General features: G+C 40.3%; 2 protein-coding genes across 6 annotated transcripts; one reads left to right on the forward strand and one right to left on the reverse strand.

The window, feature by feature from the left end:
- Window positions 1-554: 554 nt before the first annotated feature.
- On the reverse strand, window positions 555-3,508 carry psma8 (proteasome 20S subunit alpha 8). The gene is made up of 7 exons (XM_067475545.1): window positions 3,300-3,508; window positions 2,231-2,357; window positions 1,894-2,018; window positions 1,576-1,698; window positions 1,331-1,450; window positions 1,103-1,165; window positions 555-1,021 (listed from the first exon to the last, which is right to left on the reverse strand). Exons 1-7 carry the CDS (start codon window positions 3,399-3,401, stop codon window positions 926-928), a joined length of 756 nt encoding a protein of 251 aa, XP_067331646.1. The 5' UTR covers window positions 3,402-3,508; the 3' UTR covers window positions 555-925.
- Window positions 3,509-3,922: 414 nt separating this feature from the next.
- On the forward strand, window positions 3,923-13,564 carry ss18 (SS18 subunit of BAF chromatin remodeling complex). Of its 5 annotated transcripts, XM_067475541.1 has the most exons (11): window positions 3,925-4,291; window positions 4,750-4,826; window positions 4,921-5,005; window positions 6,173-6,329; window positions 6,750-6,980; window positions 7,136-7,306; window positions 7,623-7,700; window positions 8,723-8,845; window positions 10,649-10,779; window positions 11,186-11,248; window positions 11,983-13,564. In XM_067475541.1, the coding sequence occupies exons 1-10, from the start codon at window positions 4,223-4,225 to the stop codon at window positions 11,201-11,203; spliced, it is 1,140 nt and encodes a 379-aa protein (XP_067331642.1). In that variant the 5' UTR covers window positions 3,925-4,222; the 3' UTR covers window positions 11,204-11,248; window positions 11,983-13,564. The 5 variants fall into 5 exon arrangements, with proteins under 5 accessions (XP_067331641.1, XP_067331643.1, XP_067331642.1 ...); XM_067475540.1 differs by lacking the exon at window positions 11,186-11,248 and having other exon boundaries at window positions 3,923-4,291; XM_067475542.1 differs by lacking the exon at window positions 11,983-13,564 and having other exon boundaries at window positions 3,924-4,291; window positions 11,186-11,534.
- The last annotated feature ends 11,343 nt before the right edge of the window (window positions 13,565-24,907 follow it).

The following is a 24,907-nucleotide window of genomic DNA, read 5'->3' on the forward strand; positions in this document are numbered from 1 at the left end:
AAGGGCTCCAGATTAAAGTCACTGAAAGTTCCCAGTGGGGTCTGAGGCCAGGATCCCATTAAGCAGCCCTACCACACCGCCGGCCATAATTGTGTCGTTGAGAATTCAGAGCAGCAGTCGCTTGATAAGCGAATTTAGGGTGAAACACAAAAGGATAGGCAAAAAGGGGTCTTGTTGGGCCACCGTTAGACGCTCGCATTTGCTCCTTGCTAATTTGTTTTAAATGATAGAGGTAAGCACTTCATAGAACAATCCCAGCTGCGTGACACAATGCAGATAAATGAAAAACACTGCATTTTATAGGCCCATACCACACTGCCAAGTGTTTTAAACACCAGTTATCTTTATTGCAGTACTTGCTTTGTAGCAGGATAATCAATGAGGAAAAGGAAAAATATGGTAGGAAGCCATTCTTGCTGCTTTTGCTGCTTTTTAAGTCCCTAATACTCTCATCCTAAAGAAACCAGTTAATGTACCAGTCGTGATTATACTATCTAATAAAAGACATTTAGTAACAAAGTCTTTAATACTAGTTTTACAAATAACAAACATGGTACAAACAAATGATCTTTTATTGAATATTTAGTCTTATTATGGTTTTGAATGTTTTCGTTTATTTCAATAGTTGAGATTAATCACCATGACGGTTATTTGGCAAAGCTCATTTTAAAAATCCTGTAGTTAAGATCTAAACCATGACTTGAGATTTGTGTTGTGTTCTTTTACACTCAAGTCAACTCAGCTAAAGCCCAATGATGCAGTAGCACTGCAAAATATTCAGGCTACATAAAATCTCAAGTTATAGTTCAGGTCGTCACAATGAAATAAATGGGATTAAATCCATTGAAACATACTTAAACATTGTCAAGCCAAATATGCTATGGTCATCCAAGTGCAAAAAAAGAAAAACTCGTAGTTAACAGTTTCAAGTGGATTTTTTCTGCTTTTTCTTTTCTGCCTCTTCCTCTTTTTCCTTCTCAATCTCAGCCACCAGGGTCTCAATTTCCTTGGATTCCAAAATCTGCAAACAACCAAGAAAAATCAAGTAGCCAATACATAAAAGGTTAGACTTAAACGAAAAATATAATTTGCTGCAAACCACCTTGAGTGGCTGATTCCGTCTGATGACAGCAAGTTCAATATTCTTTCCTCCTGACTGGACAACCTGTTACAGAATCAAAGCAAATCCCAGTGAAACGGCATGTATCAAATAGCAGCAATAGCAAATTCACCAACAGTTTACTGTCTATTCTATTCTAAAGAAGTTTGGAAATCATACAGTTTTAAAAATATGCAAGTATGTGAACATAAAAAGCACATTTGGTCTGACCTCAAGCAAAGCCTTGATAGCTAACTTAATAGCCTCGTTGTCCCCAGCGATGGCCTCATCTGTGTAATTCTTCTCCAAGAACTCTCTCACAGTTTTTGCACTACGGCCAATTGCATTTGCCTGATATAGTTTTTTCCAAGAACACACACACACACAAAGAAAATCAATTATTAATCAATTTCAAACCGAAAAGTTACTCGTTGCACAGGTGTAGTAAGCAATGTCCGAAGAGAACAATTGCTGACCTTCCAGGCATGGTAGGTTCCTGACGGGTCTGTCTGATACAGCCTGGGAGTTCCATCATAGTCAAAGCCAACAATTAATGCAGAAATGCCAAATGGCCTGCGCCCATTGCTTTGAGTGTAGCGCTATCAAGAGGAGCAATACACAGACTGATGTTAATGGTCATTCAAAAAACAAAAAAATGTAACCAGAATTTAAAAATAAGCAAGCAAAAAAAAGAAGGCAAAAGCTACAACTGATGTTCTTGCCCATTGAATGTAAAATCTCCTTTTGGTTAATTAATAGTAAACAGCAAATGTAATAGTAAGAAGGTTAAGTACCTGTTTGAGTGTAGCTATGTATCGTGTGATGTATTCCACTGTTACTGGGTCCTCAACAGTTAGCCTGTGGCTCTGGCATTCAACCCGAGCTCTGTTTATCACAATACGGGCATCTGCTGTCAAACCTTCAGAACATTGAATGTGGTTAAAGCTATTCAACATAAAAAAAGAAATTCAATGCACATCTACTTGAGGAGATTCTGATATTAATGACATAAGGTGTCACAACGAGTCTGCTGATTACTCTGTCACACAGTAAGCTGTGACAACAAGTATGTAGTGTCACATAATCAACATGCTACTGGGTCACAGGAGAAGACTGTGTTGTGAGACTTACCTGCAAATGCCATGCAGACATGCTCATCCAGGGCACATATCTTACGGACAGTCCTTTCCTCCTGTAACTTTGCCACAGATTTCTTTTCAACGCCAAGGACAACGATGTCTTTACCTCTGATTCCCACCTGAGGATAAAACAAACAAGCGAAATCATCATTATTTCTGAGCATTCGTAACACAAATTATTTTACTCACAAGGGCTGGCAGCTAATAGAATATCATTAAGTAATAAAAAGCAACTATCCAGATTCTTAAAGCTGATGATGTCACAGGTTATAGGCTGTATTTCAAGAATCCAGTAAGTGTCGTTAGTTCATGTGTAGTATTTTAATGGACTCTATGCTCCTCACATTTTGCCATGTGATTAAAAAAAAAAAGTCTATTCAAATAGAACGTCATTTTCAATTTGCTCCTGAACAAATTACCCTAGTCATATTACTTAATGGCTTTACCACAGTTTGCAATGGAATTTTGGGGTAACAGTAAATAACATGTTCCAGGCGACTTTCATCAACAAATTAAACTCTCTACAACAGACGTTAGCTGCTTTATAAATATATGAAAACCAACGGTTTAATTTAGTATGTGTGTTCCACCTACTACCTTAAGATAATGCACACACAACACTTAAGCTGTTTCTCTGCTAGAAGTTTGGTGTTTGTACTTTTTTGGGGTTTTACATGAAATGTAATTTTTATACTTTACCTAAGAGAATGTAGCTACGATAAGCATGTTACAAAGAAATACTGTTTTTCTGAAGCGGCATTAGTTAGCTACACTTTAACACTGAAACTGAAAGCATCGTGAGAGTGACACAGCGGCAATATGCTCGCTAATGACAATGTTACTTTTTATTTACATTTACAGAACAAACCAATTTCTTGCCAAAGCAATCGAAAATGGTTGTAAAGACCACATTACGAGTATAAACGATTGTCTTAAAGAGCAAAGTAAGATAAACACTGAAGTAATTAGAAAGCCTACTAACGTTAGTTGCTACCTTAGCTAGTTGGCTAATGCGAACCCTAGTTGGCTAACGTTAGCATTTGTTTTAATTCAGGACTTACTGCTGTGGAACCTTTCTTTACAGCTTCTTGGGCATACTCCACTTGAAACAGATGGCCATCGGGAGAAAACACAGTAATCGCTCTGTCATATCTTGCCGCCATTGCACTGCAAGACACGTTCAATCACGAATATTGAAAGACTTCTGCTAAATGATTCAGCTAGTTAGCAACAAACCGTTCAGTCTGTGAAGCTAACGTGTGTTAGCAACAGCGCATGCGCACGACCTCTGAAATGGACGATACCAAAACTAGGGGCCGGCTGAATTTATTTCCAATAAAAATACAATATAACACTCACATTTTTCGCAAAAACTATATGCAAAACAAACGTTATTATTCAAAGGTAAAAACGCATAAAAGACTTAACATTACTACTTTGGTACAAACTTTCATAGTAGGCATATTAATGGTGGCTGGGCAATGTGGTTTAAGCTTCTGATGAGGATACATTTAAACACACAAATAAATAATAAAATATTGTTATTGCCTATTGTACATTGTAAAAAAAAAACACAGTTTTACAGAAAAAAATTACGCTTTAACTGTTTTCTCTTTTTGTTGAGCAGTCATTCTACCGTGGCCTTTGGAGTCGATCTAGACTGTTCCACTATGCAAAATATGGGTGGATTTGTAATTGAAATGAGCAAAAATGATTAAGCTTTGAATTTGCTACATACATGTGTTGACGTGTTATAGTGTATGTCTTTTAAATGTGAACCTCGCTTATCTTAGTGTGATCAAATTAAATAATAGCCGTCGAGTCTGTTGTCGAATGTGTTGTATCCCCCCTTCAAACGGACCACTGCATTACGAAATTACATCCTATTCTGAACTGTTTGATCTGAGTTTTACCGATTTGTTAGGTGCGTTGGCTAGTTTTGACTTTTATGTTCCAGTTCAGTTAAATCTCATTGAGTATCACCATGTCGGTGGCGTTTGCACCTCACAGGCAGCGTGGGAAAGGTGATATAACACCCGCTGGAATACAAAAGGTAATTCATCTTTTAGCGCGTCGCCGAATGGAGGCTATGGTACCAGACGCTACTAGCCGTTGAGCTAATCAATGTAGCAGTGCCCATCCAAGTCCAACTGAGAACAGATCGGGAACAATGTTGCAGGGTCAAAGCGCGGTGAATATGAACCTCTCTGGAGTCAGGACGCCATGTGTAGACGATAGATCGGTCGATTTATTACACACACGAGCAGTTTTGTTTGAAATTAATGGAGGCCTGTGGTTTTGTTAGCTGGGAAACCGCTAGCTGGCGAGACGAGTCTTTTGTTAGCTAGAAACCCACATTTAAATGTTACAAAACGCCCCTAAAGCTCCCAGTTGTTTTTAACCAAATGTTACAGCAGAATGAGCGTCGGCGACCAAATGAATTAACGTTACTGTCTATATTTTAAATGTTCTAGCCTACAATATTAACGCGTGATATAAATCTCATTTCAGTTACTGGACGAAAACAACCAGCTGATTCAGTGTATAATGGACTTTCAGAGTAAAGGCAAAACAGCAGAATGTTCACAGTAAGTTATGAAAATTCCCTCCTCCCTGCACGTTGCACTCATTTCAAATTCATATTGATTATAAAACTGTATTGATATTTTTTCACCTGCCCAGATATCAACAGATGCTGCACAGAAATTTAGTGTACCTGGCCACGATAGCAGACTCCAATCAGAACATGCAGTCTCTCCTTCCTGCTGTAAGTATTGGGGTCCGATGATTGTTTATTAACTTCTCTCCCTCATAAAGTATTGTTGAGCTTTAGTATTAGAACATCTCAAGCACGTGTCACTTGGGTATTAGTTTGGGCTTATGGTCTCAATTGATATTCAATAAAAATATTTTAGAATATGCTAATGCTGAACAAAGATGCCAAAGCTATATTACCCCTTTACATTACAGGGGAATGGTTTTAACGCTATAAAATAAATATTTTCTGATGTAAAAGCATTAAAAAAAATTGCACAATTCATCATGTTTAGCATTGACTCATATTAGGAGGAAAAAGTCTTAACCTTTTTTCCCCCCAAACATTCTGGAATTCAAACACTGAGCTGACAATTCCTTAAGCATGACGTTGATCATTTCCTTAATTAATAGTATCAGCAGTCCTCACAGAGACACTGAAACCAACAATGAGTTACCTCTGCTCGTGTATACAGTCTGCAACCTTGTTCAGCCTTTCCATCTGCACTGTAGAACTTAGTTGCTGGGGGTAAATTCTTTAATATATCTCAAGTGGTTTGAAATAAAGAAACACGTGATTCAGTATAGAGGCGTGTCCAGTTGATGTGTTTTTGATGGCCCAGACTAATAAGCTACTCCAGGCTGCAGACTGATTTGACATGCGAGAAGAGACAATTCCTTGTTAGTTTCGGGTGATTGCTAAAAATATAATTCGTTTTGAAATTATAAAATATATCCTTTAAAACTAGTATTTCCTTCAGTAGATGTTGCTCATTGAAGTTGCTGTGTGCATTTTAGCCTATAAAAGGTAAGCGGTTTGTTTAGATGCTTGTTGTGAATGTGCTGTCCCATCATATGTTGAGCCACAGCAGCCCAGAGTGAATTTAAGTAATGGTGGCATGTGTCCACGTTGTTACATATTTGTGTTTCTTGTCTCTCAAAGCAAAGTATGTATGTATGTATGTATGTATTGTGCTACATGTTTGTTTATTTTCCCCTTTAATCATGCTGAATCTTTTTTGTCATCCTTGATTTATTAAGGCACATCAGTTATAACAGATAATATTTTATTTGTGTAGAGATCCTGGCTTCTATGTGCTTTCTCTTTTGAGTGACTCAGGCTCAGATGTGATTCTAGCCAGCTGATGTGTGTTTTTGTGTCTGTGTTATGTGCCTGCAGCCACCTACTCAAAACATGCCCATGGGCCCTGGTGGGATGAACCAAAGTGGACCCCCTTCTCAGCCTCCTCACAGTCACAACATGCCCTCTGAGGGTATGGTCAGCGGTGGCCCTCCAGCCCCACACATGCAAAACCAGATGAATGGACAGATGCCTGGTAAGTAACCCCTCACCCTCAACTTCCCTTTCATATCTTTTTCTCTTTAGCCTTCTTCAGTCCCTGTCTCACTTGGGTTGCCTAGCAACACCACAGAGCTGTGAGGGAGGTCTTTCTGTTGAAGGATGATGTCACCCGTTTGTCAGCTCTGGTTGTCTTGGACTTTTTGATATCTGTTATCTGTTTTGTATTGTTTAAATATAAGCTTTGTTGGGTTTATGTTTGGGAATTTATATAATGTAACAGCCGAGGGATTTGTTTTTTAAAGAGCTGATTTCTAAGTAATTGAACTGAAAGATTACAATTGTCCACAAAACAGAAAAACCACAGATATCACAACATTATTGAAATTCAGCATATTAAATGTGTGCAATACACAAGTGATTTTTATCGTAAATTATGTGTGCTATTGTATTACAGGGCCTAATCACATGCCCATGCAAGGTCCCGGCCCAGGCCCCAATCAGCCCCCAAACATGCCCAGTGGCTCAATGAATATCCCCCCCAGCAGCCATGGCTCAATGGGTGGGTACAATCATACTGTCCCTTCCTCCCAGGGCATGCCGGCTCAGAGCCAAATGAACATGACCCAAGGCCAGCCCATGGGAAACTATGGGCCAAGGCCAAACATGAACATGCAACCCAATCAAGGTAAAACATTTTATTTAGTAGTTTCCACTTGGTTGAATTGATTTCCAGTGTGTTTTTATCCGTCTTGCTGCTCTTTGCTGCACATTATGCAGTTATAATAAACGTAACCTTTTCTGCTATACTGATTATTTTAACTCTTTGTCGGTGGACCACAGGCCCTATGATGCACCAGCAGCCTCCTTCCCAGCAGTACAACATGCCTCCTGGTGGTGGCGGACAGCACTACCAAGGGCAACAAAACCCAATGGGTATGATGGGACAGGTCAACCAAGGGAACCATGTCATGGGACAGAGGCCAATGCCACCATACAGACCCCCACAGCAAGGTATATTCCCCAGAATGTTTCTGTTGCGTATGCATGTTGTGAGTGTTGGTATTTCTTCTCCCTAATCAACCCTCCTGCATTTCTTACTCATTGACCCTTTCAATTTCCTTTTCTTTTGACTTTTGTAGCTCACAGGCTTCCCATCAAGACATGTAAACCCTAAACCTCCGATTATAAAATTAGTCAAGTGACCCAAAGCAGACTTTTGAATAAGAACTGGCAGCAAGGAATCCATCCTCTCTATTATTCCCCCTCGCACAACCAACCCAACAACACCTTGAATCTACTTGTGTGTATGTTGTGTATGTGTATGTAGGACCCCCTCAGCAGTACCCAGGGCAGGAAGACTACTATGGGGACCAGTACAGTCACGCAGGACAGGGGGCCTCAGAAGGTAGGAGAATTCTCCAGTCAGCTGGAGAAAACCAACAGACAATGAACCCAGGAGTTGTGTTAAAACACAAATGATGCAAAGAGACTGTGACAAAACTAAAATGTCAGTTTCTTCATTGTTTTCTGGGGAATCTAATGGTCTTTGGAATGTAACAATAAATGGTATCTAACACGTAGTAAATGTCCACATGCCAGATTTCACCCCATTCTCCAAGCTGCTGCAGCTTATTGATAAGTTAGGAGCTACTCTTATAATGCACCCACCCCCAGGCATGGCTGGTGCTCCACCTGTTTGTGCAAGAAAAGTCAGGCAGGGTCTTACATGAATCTGAAAGTTTAGTGTTCATTCTCTATATTTCTAATTTTAAAAATGTTTTTGTTTTTCCTTTCTGACTACACTATTTCCTTTTTGACATTTTAAACACAAGTGTTTTCCTCTTCTGAAATAATGAAAATCCAGCCATTTTTGAGAAACAGTTCCTAAAACCAAGTGCATTTTTACTCTCCTCGATAATGTGACCAATCGTATATTCTCCTACAGAGATTATTTTGTCTTTTAGTTCAGTTGAATTAATTGAGTGTTATGTGCTCATGTTGAGCTGATGTAGGTCATAGTCACCACTATATCTTGATCAAGTCATCAGTAGGCTTTATGTAAAGTCTTCCTCATTGCAATTCCAGCTGTCTTGGAAAGGATGCCTAACTTTCTCTGTAAAAATATTGAAATAAGTTTTCTCAAGGATGTTGTTTATTTAATAAAAAAACAATGCTTTTAAATAACAGTAGTTTTCTAAAAGTATAAAGTATTTTAAATGTATACTATCAATACATGTTTATTTGCAGTCGTGACTATCTGTGTTGGCAAATACAGCTACTTCCCTTTTTAAGCACATCATCTGAAATTTATGGAACACTTTAAACGAATGTTGAAGAAGTAATTTTCATTTAATGTCTGTCTGCCTTGATGTTATGCTGTTAGTTGTTAGCAAAAATCCTAACATTGCCTGCTCCTGCCCCCCGAAGGTAATGCCCAGTATGGCCAGCAACAGGAAGCATACCAGCAAGGCCCTCCCCAGCAGCAGGGTTATCCTCCTCAACAGCAGTACCCAGGTCAACAGGGCTACCCACCACAGCAGCAGGCTTATGGTGAGTAAGCTTTTCTCAAATAGGGACATATATTTGTCCTGTAGGAGGCACTATCGGCTCTCTTTGGCTGCCATCTTTTTCTTTTCTTTTTTTTTTTTTAAACTGTTGAATAATAATTCTTCCTGAGCGAGTTGGTGGTTACTGCCCCTTGGAAATGTAACTGTGCCAGATGCATGTCAAGACATCATTAAGAGCAAGGAATTAAAGGACCACCTTAATGAATGGTTAGGGGATTGGAGCTTGGTGGAAGAGAAATTTAATCAGTGTTGGTGGCTGGCACTACATCAGCATTTCTCCTGGTGCTTCAGTTTGATATGACACACAGTTCTAAGGGGAGTGGGAAAGGAGCTTAGGCTGATGGAGGCAGCCATTAAGTAAAGTGTGTGCAAACTCTCAACCAAACTTATCATTTTGAACAAATTGCGAAGGAATTTGCAATTTTTGTCACCCTTCAAGATTTTAAGTCTCTTAAACATCATCACACTTCGGAATCGTTTGGTAGAAAAGGCAAGCTGCAAATAATAATAGTAATTATGTTTCTTTATTGACAACAATTCCTGACCTGTGTTTTCTAAGTTTAGGGTATTCACATTGAGGGCTCACCCTTTGAGATTAAACCACATTGAATATAGCGTAGATAGTCTAACGCAGGTTTGACTCACGGCGTTATTATTCAAGTTCTTACGGCTTCTTGAGCTTTTTTCCTCCCCTTATTTTTCATTGGAACTTTCCATCATTCACACTCTGTCGGAGCCAGAGCTGATGTTAGTAATGAGCCAGGAGAGAGGCTGTGAGGTGAGATCCATCTGGCGCACACACATGCTTTCTCTCACAGACCCCCACAAGGTTATGCTCAACAGCATAAGGCATTATGAGCGCCTAACGATGGTGCGTGGGCCTCATTTGACTTCAGCCCCAGTCAAGCTTTGCTCAGTCTTTCACAGAGCCGGCATAGATAGCTACAGAGTACGGGGGCTGATGAAGTGATTTATTTAATTTTATTTTTTTTAAATGAAGCCTGCTCCTCTAATGAAGACCAACGGAATCGGCTTGATGCCTGCTTCCATTAGGGAACCACCGCCTGGCTCCAACCTGACTCACTAATTCTCATTCATTACTGACTCGGGCATTGCGGAGGCAGCCTAAACAAATGGGTCTGATAGACCCACCATCCTTTCTTTGTTATCCACGAGCTTTTTTTATTGCCGCCCATTAGTGATCATGAACTAACAGGGATTCCCCAGAGTCCTCGCAGTTACAAGTAGGAAACTGAAATGGTTAATGAGCGAAAGTTGAGCTATTTTCACACCAGGTTCCATTGTTTGACGAAACCTGAGTTTGGTTGTCACACCTCTCTGTAGGCAGATGATAAGACCTGCATTGAAAGAAAAGGGGGGGAAAACAGCTCACAGGGCAACTTATTTAATCATGTGTGACAATAAGTTGGGCCTGGATGTTTTTCACTGCTCACAAATCAGTGAGGTTTGTGATATATGATGACATGAATAATCCACTTGTTCTACAAATTATGCGATTACATATGCAACATATTGTTTTAAGGTAGAACTAATGATATGTGTGGCCTATGACTTTTTTTATTTATTTTACATTACCAGTTTTTGGAAAAACTGTCCTAGACTTAAAAGAAACTGCCCAGTGTGGATCACAAACAAGACATGCTGATATTGGCCAATTACAAGCAGTTTGGTTCAGTGCCTGCTTTGGCTCTGTGCAACAGCATTTTCAAATGGTATTCTGTTTACTGAAGATCGTTAAAGTATGCATCGTTTAAATTTGTTGTAGGTCCATCCCAAAGTGCCCCAGGACAGTATCCCAACTATCCCCAGGGGCAAGGACAGCAGTATGGGGCCTATCGCCCTCCTCAGCCTGGTCCCCCACAGGGCCAGCAGCAGCGCCCTTATGGTTATGACCAGGTGAGTATACCTACAACATTGGACAGTCACAGAGACTTGTCTAGAAATGGGTCCTAGTTTGTCTCTTAATATATTTATTGCCAGACATAGTTGTATGTTTAAGATAAAACGTTAATGTTAAAAGGTAATACTGTCATGCATGCTGTCATCATTTTGGAGATTAAATCTGCTTTTCCCAAAGAGACTGTTACTATTGTGTTTGGCTTGTTACCTGACTTACCTCTATGTCCTGGCTAACATGGTATGCCATTCCAGTGAAATATGAGGGCTGTAAGAGGAATTCTCCTTAAACGTGATGCAGACTGCTCTAGTGTTTAAAAGGAGATCTATTTGTTGCCCTGTATTTCCTGTGGTCTCATGTGGGGACCACAGCTACACTTTGATATCTTTATCTTTGAATATTCAGGGGCACATGAGGAAATAAAGACCCAGGGATTTGAACCCCTGACTAGCTCTGTAAGAAGCAAAGGTAATGGTTGCTGTGAAGACCTCAACGTCCAACCTAGATGTTTGACCACCTAGCCTTAATTTGCATTTGTTATGTTTTCTTCTTTCTCTTTTCGTTATCTTTCTTCCATCTCTCTTCATTAATTTTCTTTCCTACTCTGTTTACTCTTTTTATTTTTGTTGTTGTTAACCAGGGGTCGAATTGTCAAGAGGTCCAGAAACACAGCATGCTTAGTCTGCGCTGAGACAGCCAAATGCTTACCTGCTTTGGCTGTGTCCTTAATCTCTGCAATTTTATAACACTGTTTTTGAATACTATTGTGCTCACGATAAAACTCTAAAATATATTTGAAATAAATGTATATCCATGAAATCATATTTTGTTTCTACTGCATTTTCCATTAATGCTAAACCCATACTTCGACCCCTGTTTAGAAATGCTTCAACTACTACTGTTTTCACACTTAATGTGTCTCACTTGAAAGTAGTGTCCACTGTATAATGACGAATATTGTCCTCAGCCATGCTGCTGCCAAAACCTGAGGTATCAAAATAGACTTGAGCTCACAAGTTGTGAGGCCATGCTGCCACCTGCTGGTTAATACCAGCTAATGCAGCCATAAATCACGGTTTGCAGTATGATATGGTTGAAACCACAGATACTTATTTGCACCCTGTTGAGACTTGAATAGAATAAAAGCTTTTACCGTTTTTGAGAAGGTCGGTAACATGAATTTGTCACATTTCTCTCCACAGGGCCAGTATGGAAATTACCAGCAATGAGAGATGGTCACAGCAACCCACACAGATCTGCTCTGATCTCTGTCTGGAGCTCTGACCTCTGGTCTGCTAAGCAGACATTAATGATGGTTGCAGCTCACAGAAGTTCTCTCAGACCATGCTACACTCAAAAAAAAAAAAAAAAAATACAAGACATGTTTTCCCCTTTGTTTGGGCTCCTAAATGTATTCTGTTTGTCATGAACGTTGACTATATTATCGTCAAAGTCCATGATTTGCCCTGTGGTCCAGTATGTCTCAAAGTAGCAATGCCTTAAAAAATGGAACTGCCTTATCCTTTAGCATTGCAGATTGTGAAATGGGCTATAACAAAAGTTTGGATATCAGAGATTATTTAAATGTACACTTGCAACTACTGTGGTGCATTGTTTCTCTATCATTCAGCTCCCTGTCTATAAGAAGCAATAATGCCAGCAGTAGGGAAATGTGTGGGGGCTTAGATTTGAATACATTGCACCAGATAAACTTCCTGCTAGGCCATGGTACATGTATTGATGTATGTGATATTGTTAAAATATATTTTATGCTTTTTAGATCAAGCTAACTTTGTACAAGACATTGGAAACTAGTACTACAGCTGTATTATTTCATGAAGTGTATGTGTCAGTGTTTTGTTTTTGTTTGTTTTTTTTTTTTGTTTCTTCCACAATCTTTATTCATAATCTCATCCAGCACATTTTTCTGAAGTTGAATTGTGTAATTCTACAATTGGATCTGCTGCTTCATTGACGCAGTGTATCCATCTTTAGTGTAAAAACGAGAAGTCCATTAACATGCACAGGAATTCCTTGAAGGACAAATACCAAGAGCATATCAAGAATAAAAACAAAAACCAATTGCTATATATTTTGTGGTGAGCTGTGTTTTTAAGTCGGTGACAAAATATGTAACAAATATTTCTAACATTACCTGACAGAAAAATGACCATTGACACTGTTTTGGCATATGTGCCCATAGAGGGTGTAACAGATGCCACTGCCAATGTGTCATTGATGCTGTCTGGAGCCTTTCGTTTTAGTTTGGGATTTGTTTTTTGTTTTGTTTTGTTTTTTCTGAACAAGCACCTCATGTCTTGTCCATTGACTGCAAAGTGGTGAATGAGAAACTTCAAACTTGGTATAGTATTTCTGACCAGTACTCTTATGTTGACAATGCTGGCGCCCCTTTTCCTCTTTTTGAATAAATGTCTAAGTTGATGTCATTCAAATAGTGTGTGTGTGAATACTAAAGATTGTTATTGTCAAATATGTAACATAAGATGTGAAAATAATGTTCTGAAATGGATTCCTTAATGTCACAGTAAAGACTGGTTGTGCAGTTTTATATTACTGTCTAGATATCTGTTTTATGGTGTATACTTTACATACTTCCATATGTACAGTGGCATTAAGAGGATTCAGTGTCCTCCGCTATTGTTTATATGGCTGTTTTAATATTTTGCATTCTGCACCCCATTGAAGTGGTGGTCACATTTGTGTCATGGCAATGTATAACTGTACATTACAATAAATGGGAAGAACGACCTGTGTTATTTATAGCATCTGACCTTTTATTGATGTGCTGTTAATACAGAAGTGAAACATTGTTCATCCTCATGACAAGATCTGCACTATTGGTGCTTTCATAATGTGACAGTATGATCTAATTGTTTTGTCTTCATCTGCTATCTGGTAGCCAGTTTCCAACTGATAATGACCCTTCCCCACTCAGCAGCATGTCTGCTTTGTCCAGATGCATCCAGAGAGGTCCAGAGCACATTTACACCCAAAATTACCTTCCGTGTCCCTCTTTCCCCGTCTGCTCCCTCCACAGAGGGAGAGAGACTACCTGTCACATTGGGGGGAGCGATACAGATGGTACACCAGATGTGTGGCCGAAGCACGTGATGTGAGGGTGGTGCTGGTGTTAAGAGGGCCACAGGCTGGTTGGGTTGCTTTAGTGTCAGTGATGAGCGCTTATGTGTGAGTGTGTGAGTGTGGGTGGGTACAGCAGAAGTGCTTTAAGGTATGAAGGAGGTGTGAACGTTCTAAGCAGGTTTATGTAGAAACTATATGCACTTGTGTGTTCATATGTGTATCCCTGCTCAGGTTTAGTGGCATCTCCTAGTCACCCCAACATCCTGCTGCTCCACAGCTGGCCGCCCCACCCTTCCCAGCTGCCACTGGGGCTCCCCCCGGCCCCTCGGCTTGGCAGAGCTGGCGTTTTGGGCGCTCCCCCACCAGTCCTCCCTGGCAGCTGCTGCCCTCAGCTGCGCTCTTGCAGACGGGATTGGGGTCGGACAATGTCACTCCTCCTGTGACTGTGTCTGGGGCCGTTGGGGGAGAATGAAGAGGCAAGGAGACTCTCGCAAAGTGTACTCTTGCAAAAAACAGAAAAAAAAAGAGAGTTGTTTGATTGTGTAGTTCTAAATGAGTAATCAAGAAAAATTAGAGGACCGTGTTTCTCCACGCACATTCTGTGTTGGTAAGGCAAATGGTGAACTAGCAGCATCATGAGGATGATTATCTTGTTCAATATTTTGATAATTATAATTCAGGGCACCTTTCAGAAGAGGCTCCCAGCCACTGAGGGGAAAATGACATTGTGATCATAGCTGGCAGGCAAGATGTGATCTCTCTCTCTCTCTCTCTGTCTGTCTATCTGTCTGTCTCTCTCTATCCCCTACTAACTCTCTTTCACTCTCTCATACCCACACTCACAGTGTGACAGAAAGTCTATGGGGAGGTATAAGAGGTAGTTATGGGGGGAATGCAGCAGCCTCCACAGTTTAATTGGAGATGTGTCACACTAAATAAATGGTGCAAAAACAAGCGCTGACTGGAGGCTTGAGGGAGGGGCCCTGGGGAGGCAGCCTGTTTTATTGGGCAGGAGCTTTGCACCGCTCCAGGGTGAAACAGGGCTATGCACTGCTGAGATACCCTCCAACCACCAAACCACCATGCCTTCCAAAGACTACTATGGAGGAAAAAACAAAGGCGCTCTCTTCACTCCATAGGAAAAAAAATAAATAAATCTTATTGGTGCTGAGGAGAAGGTGTAGGTGAACTTGGTGACCCAATTGTTCCTCCTCCAGTGAGGGGCATCATATCATCCTCATCTGCAATTTCAATTTCTGCACGCTGGTGAGCAAATCCATAACTGTAAAATCCTGAGTAAGCGTGGCCTGCTTCACTTGCGTCTAGATCTTACGTAGTATGTCAATTTATGGTTTTAGAAGACAGTTGCTAACACCCTCCAGACAACAATCCCATTTCCCTGTGTGATCCATACATGACCTCCAAGTTACCAGGAGAATGTGTTTTCCAATATTTTATCAATGTTAATATACCTGTTGTCTCGCTTTGCTCATGTAGTGTGTGTGTGTGTGCACCTTGGATTCCAGAGTTCATGGCATGAGTTTTGATTTACCTCTACAGTGGCTGCAGTAATTGGATGTGACACCATTCTCTTTGCTCTCCCTGGGGGATATAACAGGAATCTGACTATTATGGCCCTAGTCATGAATATGTCGCGACAGCTGCAAACAAAGGCCTGTGATTTGGATAAGACTCCTCTGTATGTTGTCTCTGTGCTGATATATGAGATAAATGCTGCATTGCTAAATGAGTTTTCTGTAAAGCAATTTGCAATGTTTACAAAGAATGATTAATTGCCATTGTTTGAAAAAAAAAAAAAAAACGGTGGTAGAGATGCTATTCAATATTACATGTTCATCATTATGCCTGCCAGATATATACTTGCCTCGCAGATATTTGTGTAAGCGATTATATCTAGTTTCACAACAACTGAAAAGATTTTTGGACCTGACATACACAAACAGGGTGGTCCCCTAGAAAGAGGGTGTTTTGCATGCATCTGATGTGCAGTGCTTTGTTTAAATCCCATCGTTTGTTGAGGGTTTAGCCATCAAATCAAATTGAGTGTGCTGTTTTGTATGTGTTCTAGCCTCATAAAAGCAGTCTCTAGGTGAAATAGCAGGTATGCTGATATCAGTATTCCCACAGCCTGCATAATTGCTGTAATTTGCTTTCCCTTTGGGTAATCTGTAAACATGGCTGTTTTGATGTTTTTGGCATCCTCCATTGGCTGAGCTCTCTACTCCTCCAGTGGAGCCCCCATCCCAGCCCAGGGTGACACAAATAGATCCTTCCCCAGAAGGCGCACGTAGTTCCACATGGGCACAATCAATACAGCCCAGTCGTCACTGGAACTGTGGCGGTATTAAAAGCACCCCGTTTGCTGGTTCTCACCTCGCCGGCATTCTAGGGAAATAAAGCTATTGATCCTCAAGGGCCTCTGGCGGAGCATTAACCTGGGCCCGCAAATTAAAACGTGCTCATCTGGACACATCTGCCTGCAATGTTCCCAAAAAGTCAGTCCCAGGGAGAGAAAAGGAGGGATGCAAGGCCTGCTGCTTCCAGTGATGAGTGAAGCGCTACTTGACGCCCGTGTTGGAGCGGGGGAGGTGTCTGGATGCCCAGGACTTCCATTAGAGGCCCAGGATGGTGGCATGGGTCGATGTGGCAAGGTTTGGTTGGGGGTACTCCATCTCAGATCAGTGTGATTCCTTCCCCCTGATGTGGAAAGAGAGGGGGCTGACCCGCGGTAAACCTGAACTCCTGACTGGAAGGACAATGAGAGAAAGGGCTGCTTGTTCCAGCAGAGTCAAAAAAACACTGCCTCTTTTGTACAATTTTATATCAAAAACCAGTCACAGAAATATTCAGAAGAGCTGAACAAATGCAGATTCATTTTACAGCCCACTGTAAATCAGTAAATATTCTCTTATGTCTCTTCCTATTTGAAATATTATATACCTCAACCCATATTGGATTAAATTTCCATTTTAAGAAACATCTTGTTTTTATAGAATAAACATAGACGTTTTAGGTTATATGAGCCAGGAATTCAAAAGTGTCACTTTCCAAAGTTGAATATAATTCAGTTAAATGACTAGGAAATTAATACACACAAACACAGTTGTGTGCATGTATTTGCGCAAATGCGTTATTAGTTCAAATCTATTGACTGTTGTTCCTGAATATGAGCCCTGTTTTCCTGATAGCGACCCTGGCTTGACCCTCTGTCAATGCAAAATGTAACGTAACCCAAATAGTTTTATTGTCTTGCGAACAACAACATTTACATCTAACCTCTGAACAACGCATTTCACCAGCTACACTTGCACAGACCGAGACACTTTGGAAACTTTCCCTTTTTCTCTCAGCCTGCCCTGACAGTGGGGAGCTTTGAAGTTCTCTGCCCCAGTTCTCCATGTCCTTGAGAGTTGTGCCTTCGGGCCGGGGCTGGTGGGGTCCCGTGGTGCACAATGTGGGCTTCTCACTCAGGCTCCTGCTGTACTCCGCCACCCCTGCATGGCTCTGGAGAGTTGCCAAGCTCTGAGGGGTTTGTCCGTGCAGGTGGGGGGAGTGTGCATGTTGCCACAGACCTGCTCCGAACATCTTACTTCCTTCTCGGATATCAGCCGACCTGATATAAATCAATTCCTTGGATTGGCCGACCACACTGGGATGCTTGGGAAGATGTTGTTATGAATAATCAGACTAATTGCAATAAACAGTGTGAAGTGATGTGCAAATGACTGAGGATCTTGTTTTTCCACATTCGGCTTTTGCAAAGGTTAAACCATGGGGTTGACTGTGTGATGCCAACTTAGTGAAGTCAACAAAAGCCTATGTGGGATTTGCAAAACAAACAAAAAAAAAACAAAAAAAAAAACATTCTTCTCGGTAATATTTTTTCAACATTATTTTACTTGTGTACGGGAACTGAATTAACATCATAGGAAAATGGCAATTATAGTAGGTGGTCATAATTTGTAGCTGTTGGTAGCTGACATTTCTCTTTATATTTTATTCAGTTCTAATGCATTGTTGTTGTTTTTTTTCTTCTTTTTTGTAATTAATATGGATATTGGCCGAGAGCAAGAGATAAAGATCCATTTTCTAATATTTTGTCCTTGGATTGTGCACTCGGGGAATTCACTCCCCTTTTTCTCTTTCGTTTTCCTGGCAAAGGCATGGGGAATTGGTGGGATGAGAGGCTATTCCCTAAATAGCCCATGGCAAGAGGTATCCTGATTAGCATGCTGCCTTCTCTCTGGCAGCAGTCCTCCAGGCCACCAGCGCTATCACTTACGTGCTGTTTGTATTTGTAGTTGATAGTGTGTGCTGTTATAATTGGAATGAGCTCAGGAACCTCGTTTGCTTTTGATCTGCTGCCAGCCACTCAGAGTGCTACTGGGCCACAGCTCTCACCTCAATACTCCCAGTGGATTATGGGAAACTGCAACGCTTATGTTCTAAAAAAGCGCCTGACAGCATCTCATTCAAGGTCGAACAATACAATGTTAAGTGTGGGGAGTAGAACAAAAAAAGAAAAGAGAAATGGAGGAAAAAGTTTAACAGATATTTGATGTAGCACTGGGTACTGACTTACGAACTGGGAGAACGGTATTTCAGACTTGTGAATTTTAGAGGCATTTATCAGAGGACCTGTATGATTGTTTGGGGTAGTTTCAGAGACCCCAAAAAGAATGTGTGGAATTACAGCTCTGTATGTAAATCTGCATTGTTGTGGACAAACTGTGCTTGTTGTGTCCAGGATGAACAAAGTTAGTATCACAGTAAATTCTTTTAAAAGTGGAAAAGCACCAGTCTTACTGATAACATCAGTGGTCGAATCCTTAGCGCTTAGATGCACAAGTGACTGGACCCTGCACGCAAAAACAAAAATGACCCGTGTTTAGAATCAGTGTGTTCTTATGCCACTTTTTTCTTTTTGGTTAAAGTTTGTATTTTATTTTTGTCCACACAACAATGATTTCATGCTTTTTAAATGTTTTTATTTTTAACTCTTTGAACATTTTTAACACATTGTGAAAATTTTAAAGGACACTGTCCACATCCATTTTGTGTGTGCGTGTCTTTGCAAATGGTAAATGGCCACTTATGTAGCGCTTTTATCCAAAACGTTTTACAATGTTGCTTCTCATCCACCCATTCACTCACACACTCACACACTGACGGCGACGCTGCCAAGCAAGGTGCTCACCTGACCCACCGGGAGCAACTCAGTGTGTCTTGCCCAAGGACACTTCAACACGTAGCCAGGAGGTTTCGGGAATTTAACCACTGACCCTGTGGTCCGTGGACGACTGCCTCACCAACAATATGCGTGTGCATGTGTGTGTAGCTCTCTCTTCTTGCCTTCTCGTGACAAACCACCTGTTTCTGGCTGTGATCATTGCACACAGGTACGTTGCATCTCCCACACCGACTGTGGACTATGTGATGTTTGTTACTTGAATGTTTTGAATGACAATCAAACCATTGATCAATATGTAGCCATATAAATAAATGCACACACACACACAAAATACTAGCTAGCATGTTTTGCAAACTATAAAATAGGCATTTTGGATGATAGATCATAAGAAACACATCCACTTTCACACAACAGTCATGAATGACACGCACACAAACACACAAACATACAAACATACAAACACACACACGTTGCCATGAAATTCCATGGAAATGAACACAGGACATTTTTGACCCACCTATCAAAGCTTGGGGTATTAATAAAAAAAACTACAATTGCATAAAACATATAAATGGTAGGTTAAAAATGTAAGTGGCATGATATCAATAACATGTTTTTTAAAGCATAGCTGGACTATGAAATGTTAACAACTTGTCATTATGAAGATATTGAAGATATCTGTATCTAAGCTTTTAGATATTAATTCAATTCAATTTCAATTCAATTCAATTCAATTCAATTCAATTCAACTTTATTTATATAGCGCCAATTTACAACAAAGTCATCTCAAGGCACTTTACAGAATAAAGTCCAGACTACACAAGTATGTAGAAGCAACCCAACAAATCCCCCTTGAGCAAGCCCTAGGCAACAGTGGAGAGGAAAAACTCCCTTTAATGGGAGAAACCTCCAGCAGAACCAGGCTCAGGGTGGGCGGCCATCTGCCTTGACCGGTTGGGGTGAGTGGAAAGTGGAGTTAGTCCTCATGAGTTAGTCCTCATTGATTTGGTTATTGATGGTTATTTATTGGTTATTGACGGTAAAAGTAAGTGTATTTTAATACAGCAAATGCTCCATGGGCAGAAACCTTTTCAAAAATACAGCAGGAAGCAACTGATCTACACATGTACCTCTACAATACGAGTGCAGGTACATGTGAACTACATACATTTTTCTCAGTCAATAACCATCATTATTCCTTAATGCAGAGCAACTTTTATTTGATTTCCACATAACAGCAGGGACCTGTACTTCTTATGCCACCAGTTCACTGTGGTGCTTCCTTCTTGTTCCATTACGTAATATTTAAAATTGATCCTCTGTCAAAAAAGCAGAAAGTGGCATCGTCATGTTGTCCTGATAAACATTGTCAGTACTAGGAACAAATACACTGCACTTCATGTGATTTATTGATAATATCATGCAAAGTGTGTTTTAATGATTCAACACACTTTACTGTGGGGAAGCATAGGAGCGTTTACACTGAATTAAATTCACACAGCGGATCCACAAATCAGCCACAACATTAATACCAGTTGGTGGTTGTGAATGTGAAATGGTAAAGTGGTAAAAGTCAGCTTCACCTTTACCAACAGTGATCTTTGACCTTCATTTTTTTATGAATTATGTTTTACCGTAACTACCATGATCAGTGTTATTTAAATTACATTGTTGTCTTAGTGGAGAGAACTCATTTACTTTTGTACTTTGTAGGTAAAATGCAGATAATCTGTTTAATACTTTAACTTGAGTAAAAGATTTGAGGTGGTACTTGCAGTGGGAAATTATTTACTTTTACTTTTACTTGAGTACTGACTTTGTGCACCACCTCATCACACAGTGCATCACCTTTTTATCTGTGTGGAGCTGCTGACCCTTGTCTTCCCTGACATTCATAAATAAATTCAGGGGTCTACATGCTGTGCTTCATGTAATTCACAAGTACACTACATCAAGTTAGCACAAAAATGACCACTAACAGTGAAAAGCAGTAATTACAGAGCAATTACAGAATGAATAAACATATTATCAACAATAGGTTTGATATTAGTAATATGTTTTTTTTTTCAGCTTTATATTTTCTTTGCTCTATTTTATGTCCCATCAAGCAATGACATGGTGATGCTGAACCAGTATGCAAAGCACACGATCAATAAATCATCATTCATTTTATTATTAATACTTTTCCTACTGTGACACGTTCAAATATTTGCCATTTGCTGGTATAACTTATCATGGGACACTAAAACACCATATCATTCTGTAATTCACTGGGCCTGAGTTATAACCCAAGTTAACTTTTCACAGCACCACTCATCTGGACCTCATCAAGAACTATAGTGTCAGATGTGAGGAATACTCTCTGATGATATATGCTGCATTTTATTTTCACTCCGTGACGTGTCGGCAGTTTGATCTGCTGGCTCAGCACTTTTTCAGAGTCGCCTGGCCCCAAAGACGTATGGGAGTTTGATGCTCCCTTGGTGGCAGATGCCAGCAGGCCAGTGAAAAAAGATATCTGAAACTACTAAACTCAATATTTAATCAAGCGCTTGGTTACATTTTCTGTTTGATTAGGTAAGAGAATTCCACCTCCCAGAGTCTGTGATTGCTTTGAAAATATTTGGCCGAAAAAAAAATTAATACTCCTCTTTGAACTGTGTGCTCTCAGCACTAATAGCTATGCACCAGTAATCGCTGTCAGTGTTGCATTTGTACTCTGTAATAAAGGCTCCTGAATTACAAGTTTCTCTTCGTGTCCACTTTTTCTTTCTCTGCTTGGTTATTATAATTATTTCTTATAATACTATTCATAGTATAAGAATACACATTGCATTATTATGGATGTTTCTGTTTGGTATTGTTATTATTGTTGTCCCATTCAGCAGCCTCATTATTACCCATGTTTTTGGACCATAAGTCCATCTTGTCGCATCATAATCACCCAGGACTGCCGAGATACACCTGAGAATAACCCTGATGAGCTTGTTCCAGGAGGGCATTACCACTGGTTAAGTACAAACACCTGCTAAAATATTGGCAATTAGGACATAATTAGCTGCTAATGTATTTCTAATCCGAAGCGGGCCATAGATTTGTCTTTTTTTGCGTAGACTCCCTTTTTTAATGTTCGCCGTTGTTATTGTTTTCCTCAGGTATTTGTATCCCGAGAACACTGACTAAGTGCCCTAGTTCATCATATGCAAATGGCTTATTAATTACACATGCATTATACCCATATTCAGGAGACATCAAAGGGCCTGCGAGTCTTCAGATGGTCCCCCTCTGTACCACACTCAGGTTACAAATGCCTGCGTGTGCACTTTCCTGCATGCCTTTTTGGGCAGAATAACTACATCCTCAATTAAAAGATTTTCACAGGAACCTCTCTTTTCTTTGCCTTCTAATATTTGAAAAATACCTCCGGTGGTCTGCGGTTGTTTGGTAACCACAAATTAAAGATAATCATTGGAGCCTAGATTACATTATTAGAAAGCAGTGAGTGTATCTTTGTAGCCAAGCCAAACCGACGTTTGCTTCACCGCTTAACTGCCGTAGTTATTTCGTCTACGACCAAACTAAGTTGTATCAAATCTCACTTTTGATCCGCTCCATGGTCACCACAGCGATGCTTTGGTGTCTGTGCCTCCGTCTGAGCCTCAGACGTTTTTGTTCTGTGAGTTTGCATGTTTGTTCTGTCTGTCCCTCCCCGGTGAGTTCTCTGTTAATGACCCATACTGCAGGTGTCAGAGTGTGATTTATACAACCTATAATGCCTTACATTGATTAGCAATAGTGCCCTGATGGGATGCCAGCTCACAGACTCGGGTCAGAAAAAGAAAAGAAAAAACACTGCATACCTTTCTAAGTGCACTTTATCATCATGCATCCGTTTTTTGTGCATGGATATCAGCAAGTCAACCTGCCCAATGATATGGTGTGGAGGGAGTTGGTGTGTGCTATCACTGTAACCCTGGGCAGTCCTCTGTTATCAGTCTCTGGAGGGCTGCTCTAACTGGGTGCTGCAAGCATAATTAACACAGCGCTCACTTTGATGATAAAATGGGTAATAGAGCATTTCTTTCCCCCCCTACCTACCTGATTCCACCGTCATCTATTGATCTAATTAAAATCATTCTTCTGTTGATGGTGCATTTTTGTTATGGAGAGCAGGTTTTGATTAGGAATACTTGTAAAGGATGGTGTGTGTGAGCATGTAAACACCAGACCCACTCAGAAGACATTTAGTTAAATGCTGTCCTTCCTTGGAGGTGTGGACAGAAAAACAGGTCAAAAAAATGTCTTCTAACCGCCCAAGGCAACTGAAATGACATCTCAGTGAACACATTGTAGTATCACTGATACTAATGCAGAGCAGGTTTTCCTCCTGCTCTAATAGGTGCGTAAAGTGTAACATCAGTAGCCACCAGGTGGGGCTGATTCCTCCACGAATGAATCCCCCCTTTTTTTTGTAATTTTGTTGAGAATCAGAGTAGAAAATGCTTAAGTGAGGTGTTATTCTATGGCATGTTTGTATGGCACCTCCGCAACGATCATTTCTCATTAGGAGACCAAACTGTTTGTGGTTGTCCTCATTACTAAAAACGTAGAGCTCTACCCCCAGAGGTAACTTCATCAACACCAGAGACAAATCTATCTTAGGTGCTCTATTTATATTTCTGACTCACTGCCACAAAGATTTATTCTGCTCTCCTGTCAATCCATCTCTCTAATGGGCAATGGCATCCTTTTTAGTTTAGATGGGTGGTTGTGTGTGTGTGTGTGTGTGCGTGCGTGCGTCTGCGTGTGTGTACACACATTCTTTAGCACCGAGATTTTTTTTTCATCAGATGTGCACACAAAAACAAGTACCTCGAAGTCACAGAGCCCGTCTCATCTCTAAAGAGAGTCATCTTTAGATAGAGAGCTCAGATGTCATGTAATTAAGATGATAAAAAAAAAAGCCCATTTGCACTTCCATGGGTTATTAATGTGGACTAATGATGCTCAGATCAAATATAAGATGTCTTCTAGTTATGGGGTTAATCTCCTCATTCTTGCAAAAGGCATAAAGATAAACATCTTTGCACAGAAATGGGCTCACGCAAATCCCCAGAGAACTGCGTCCCAACTTCATAAGAAAGTTTGAAGGACCAAAAATAAAACCGCTGTGCGGAGTAGCGCGGTCATTTTTGCCAAATCTTGGAACAAAGCTAACCCAAGAACCGTTGGTAAAAATAACTAACAAAATTTTAGATTGTGTTTAAGACGGCATCCATCATTCATCCATCCGTGAATAACCAGAACAAAACACCTAGGCTGGTTCAGAGACTTACACAGGATGAAAGAATGTGCATTTTTTTCATAACTGAAATATCAAAAGCAGACTTCCTAATTGTAGTTCTTCTTAATTCTTCTTAATCATAATATAATCACATATTTGATTTTCTCAGCAGCAGCAACTATTTGTCCCCTAAGAGATTTTGTGATCCTAACATCAGGCTCTCACTGAAGTTTTGCCTGAAAGTTTTCACCCAAGAAGTGAAGATACAATAAGTAGTTTGTTGCCACTGTGGGTCACTGCCATAAACTATAAATTAAAATCTTTAATCGTTGCTGAGTTTCTCAAACCTGGGGTTGACCTGAGTGTATGGGTGGCAGAGACCCTCCTAATACACTGAATGTGTAAATGTCATGCCTTCTGATGACTTTATCATGAATGCTCTGATCATTACGTTGTCATTAGTTAGGAGACATGGTTGCACCTCATTAATGCACACAAACAATCCGAGGAGCAGCAGATAATGTGTGGT

This window comes from Channa argus, chromosome 14, assembly GCF_033026475.1.
Source record: "Channa argus isolate prfri chromosome 14, Channa argus male v1.0, whole genome shotgun sequence".
Classification (NCBI taxonomy): domain Eukaryota; kingdom Metazoa; phylum Chordata; class Actinopteri; order Anabantiformes; family Channidae; genus Channa; species Channa argus.

Excerpts from the sequence above, each read along its gene's own strand:
- psma8 (XM_067475545.1), bottom strand. The coding sequence starts at position 3,401 with ATGGCGGCAAGATATGACAGAGCGATTACTGTGTTTTCTCCCGATGGC. Across the intron at positions 2,019-2,230 it reads TGTCTGCATGGCATTTGCAG|GTTTGACAGCAGATGCCCGT; the intron begins GTAAGTCTCACA and ends AATGTTCTGAAG. Across the intron at positions 1,699-1,893 it reads ACATAGCTACACTCAAACAG|CGCTACACTCAAAGCAATGG; the intron begins GTACTTAACCTT and ends TCCTCTTGATAG.
- ss18 (XM_067475540.1), top strand. The coding sequence starts at position 4,223 with ATGTCGGTGGCGTTTGCACCTCACAGGCAGCGTGGGAAAGGTGATATA. Across the intron at positions 4,827-4,920 it reads AAAACAGCAGAATGTTCACA|ATATCAACAGATGCTGCACA; the intron begins GTAAGTTATGAA and ends TCACCTGCCCAG. Across the intron at positions 5,006-6,172 it reads TGCAGTCTCTCCTTCCTGCT|CCACCTACTCAAAACATGCC; the intron begins GTAAGTATTGGG and ends ATGTGCCTGCAG.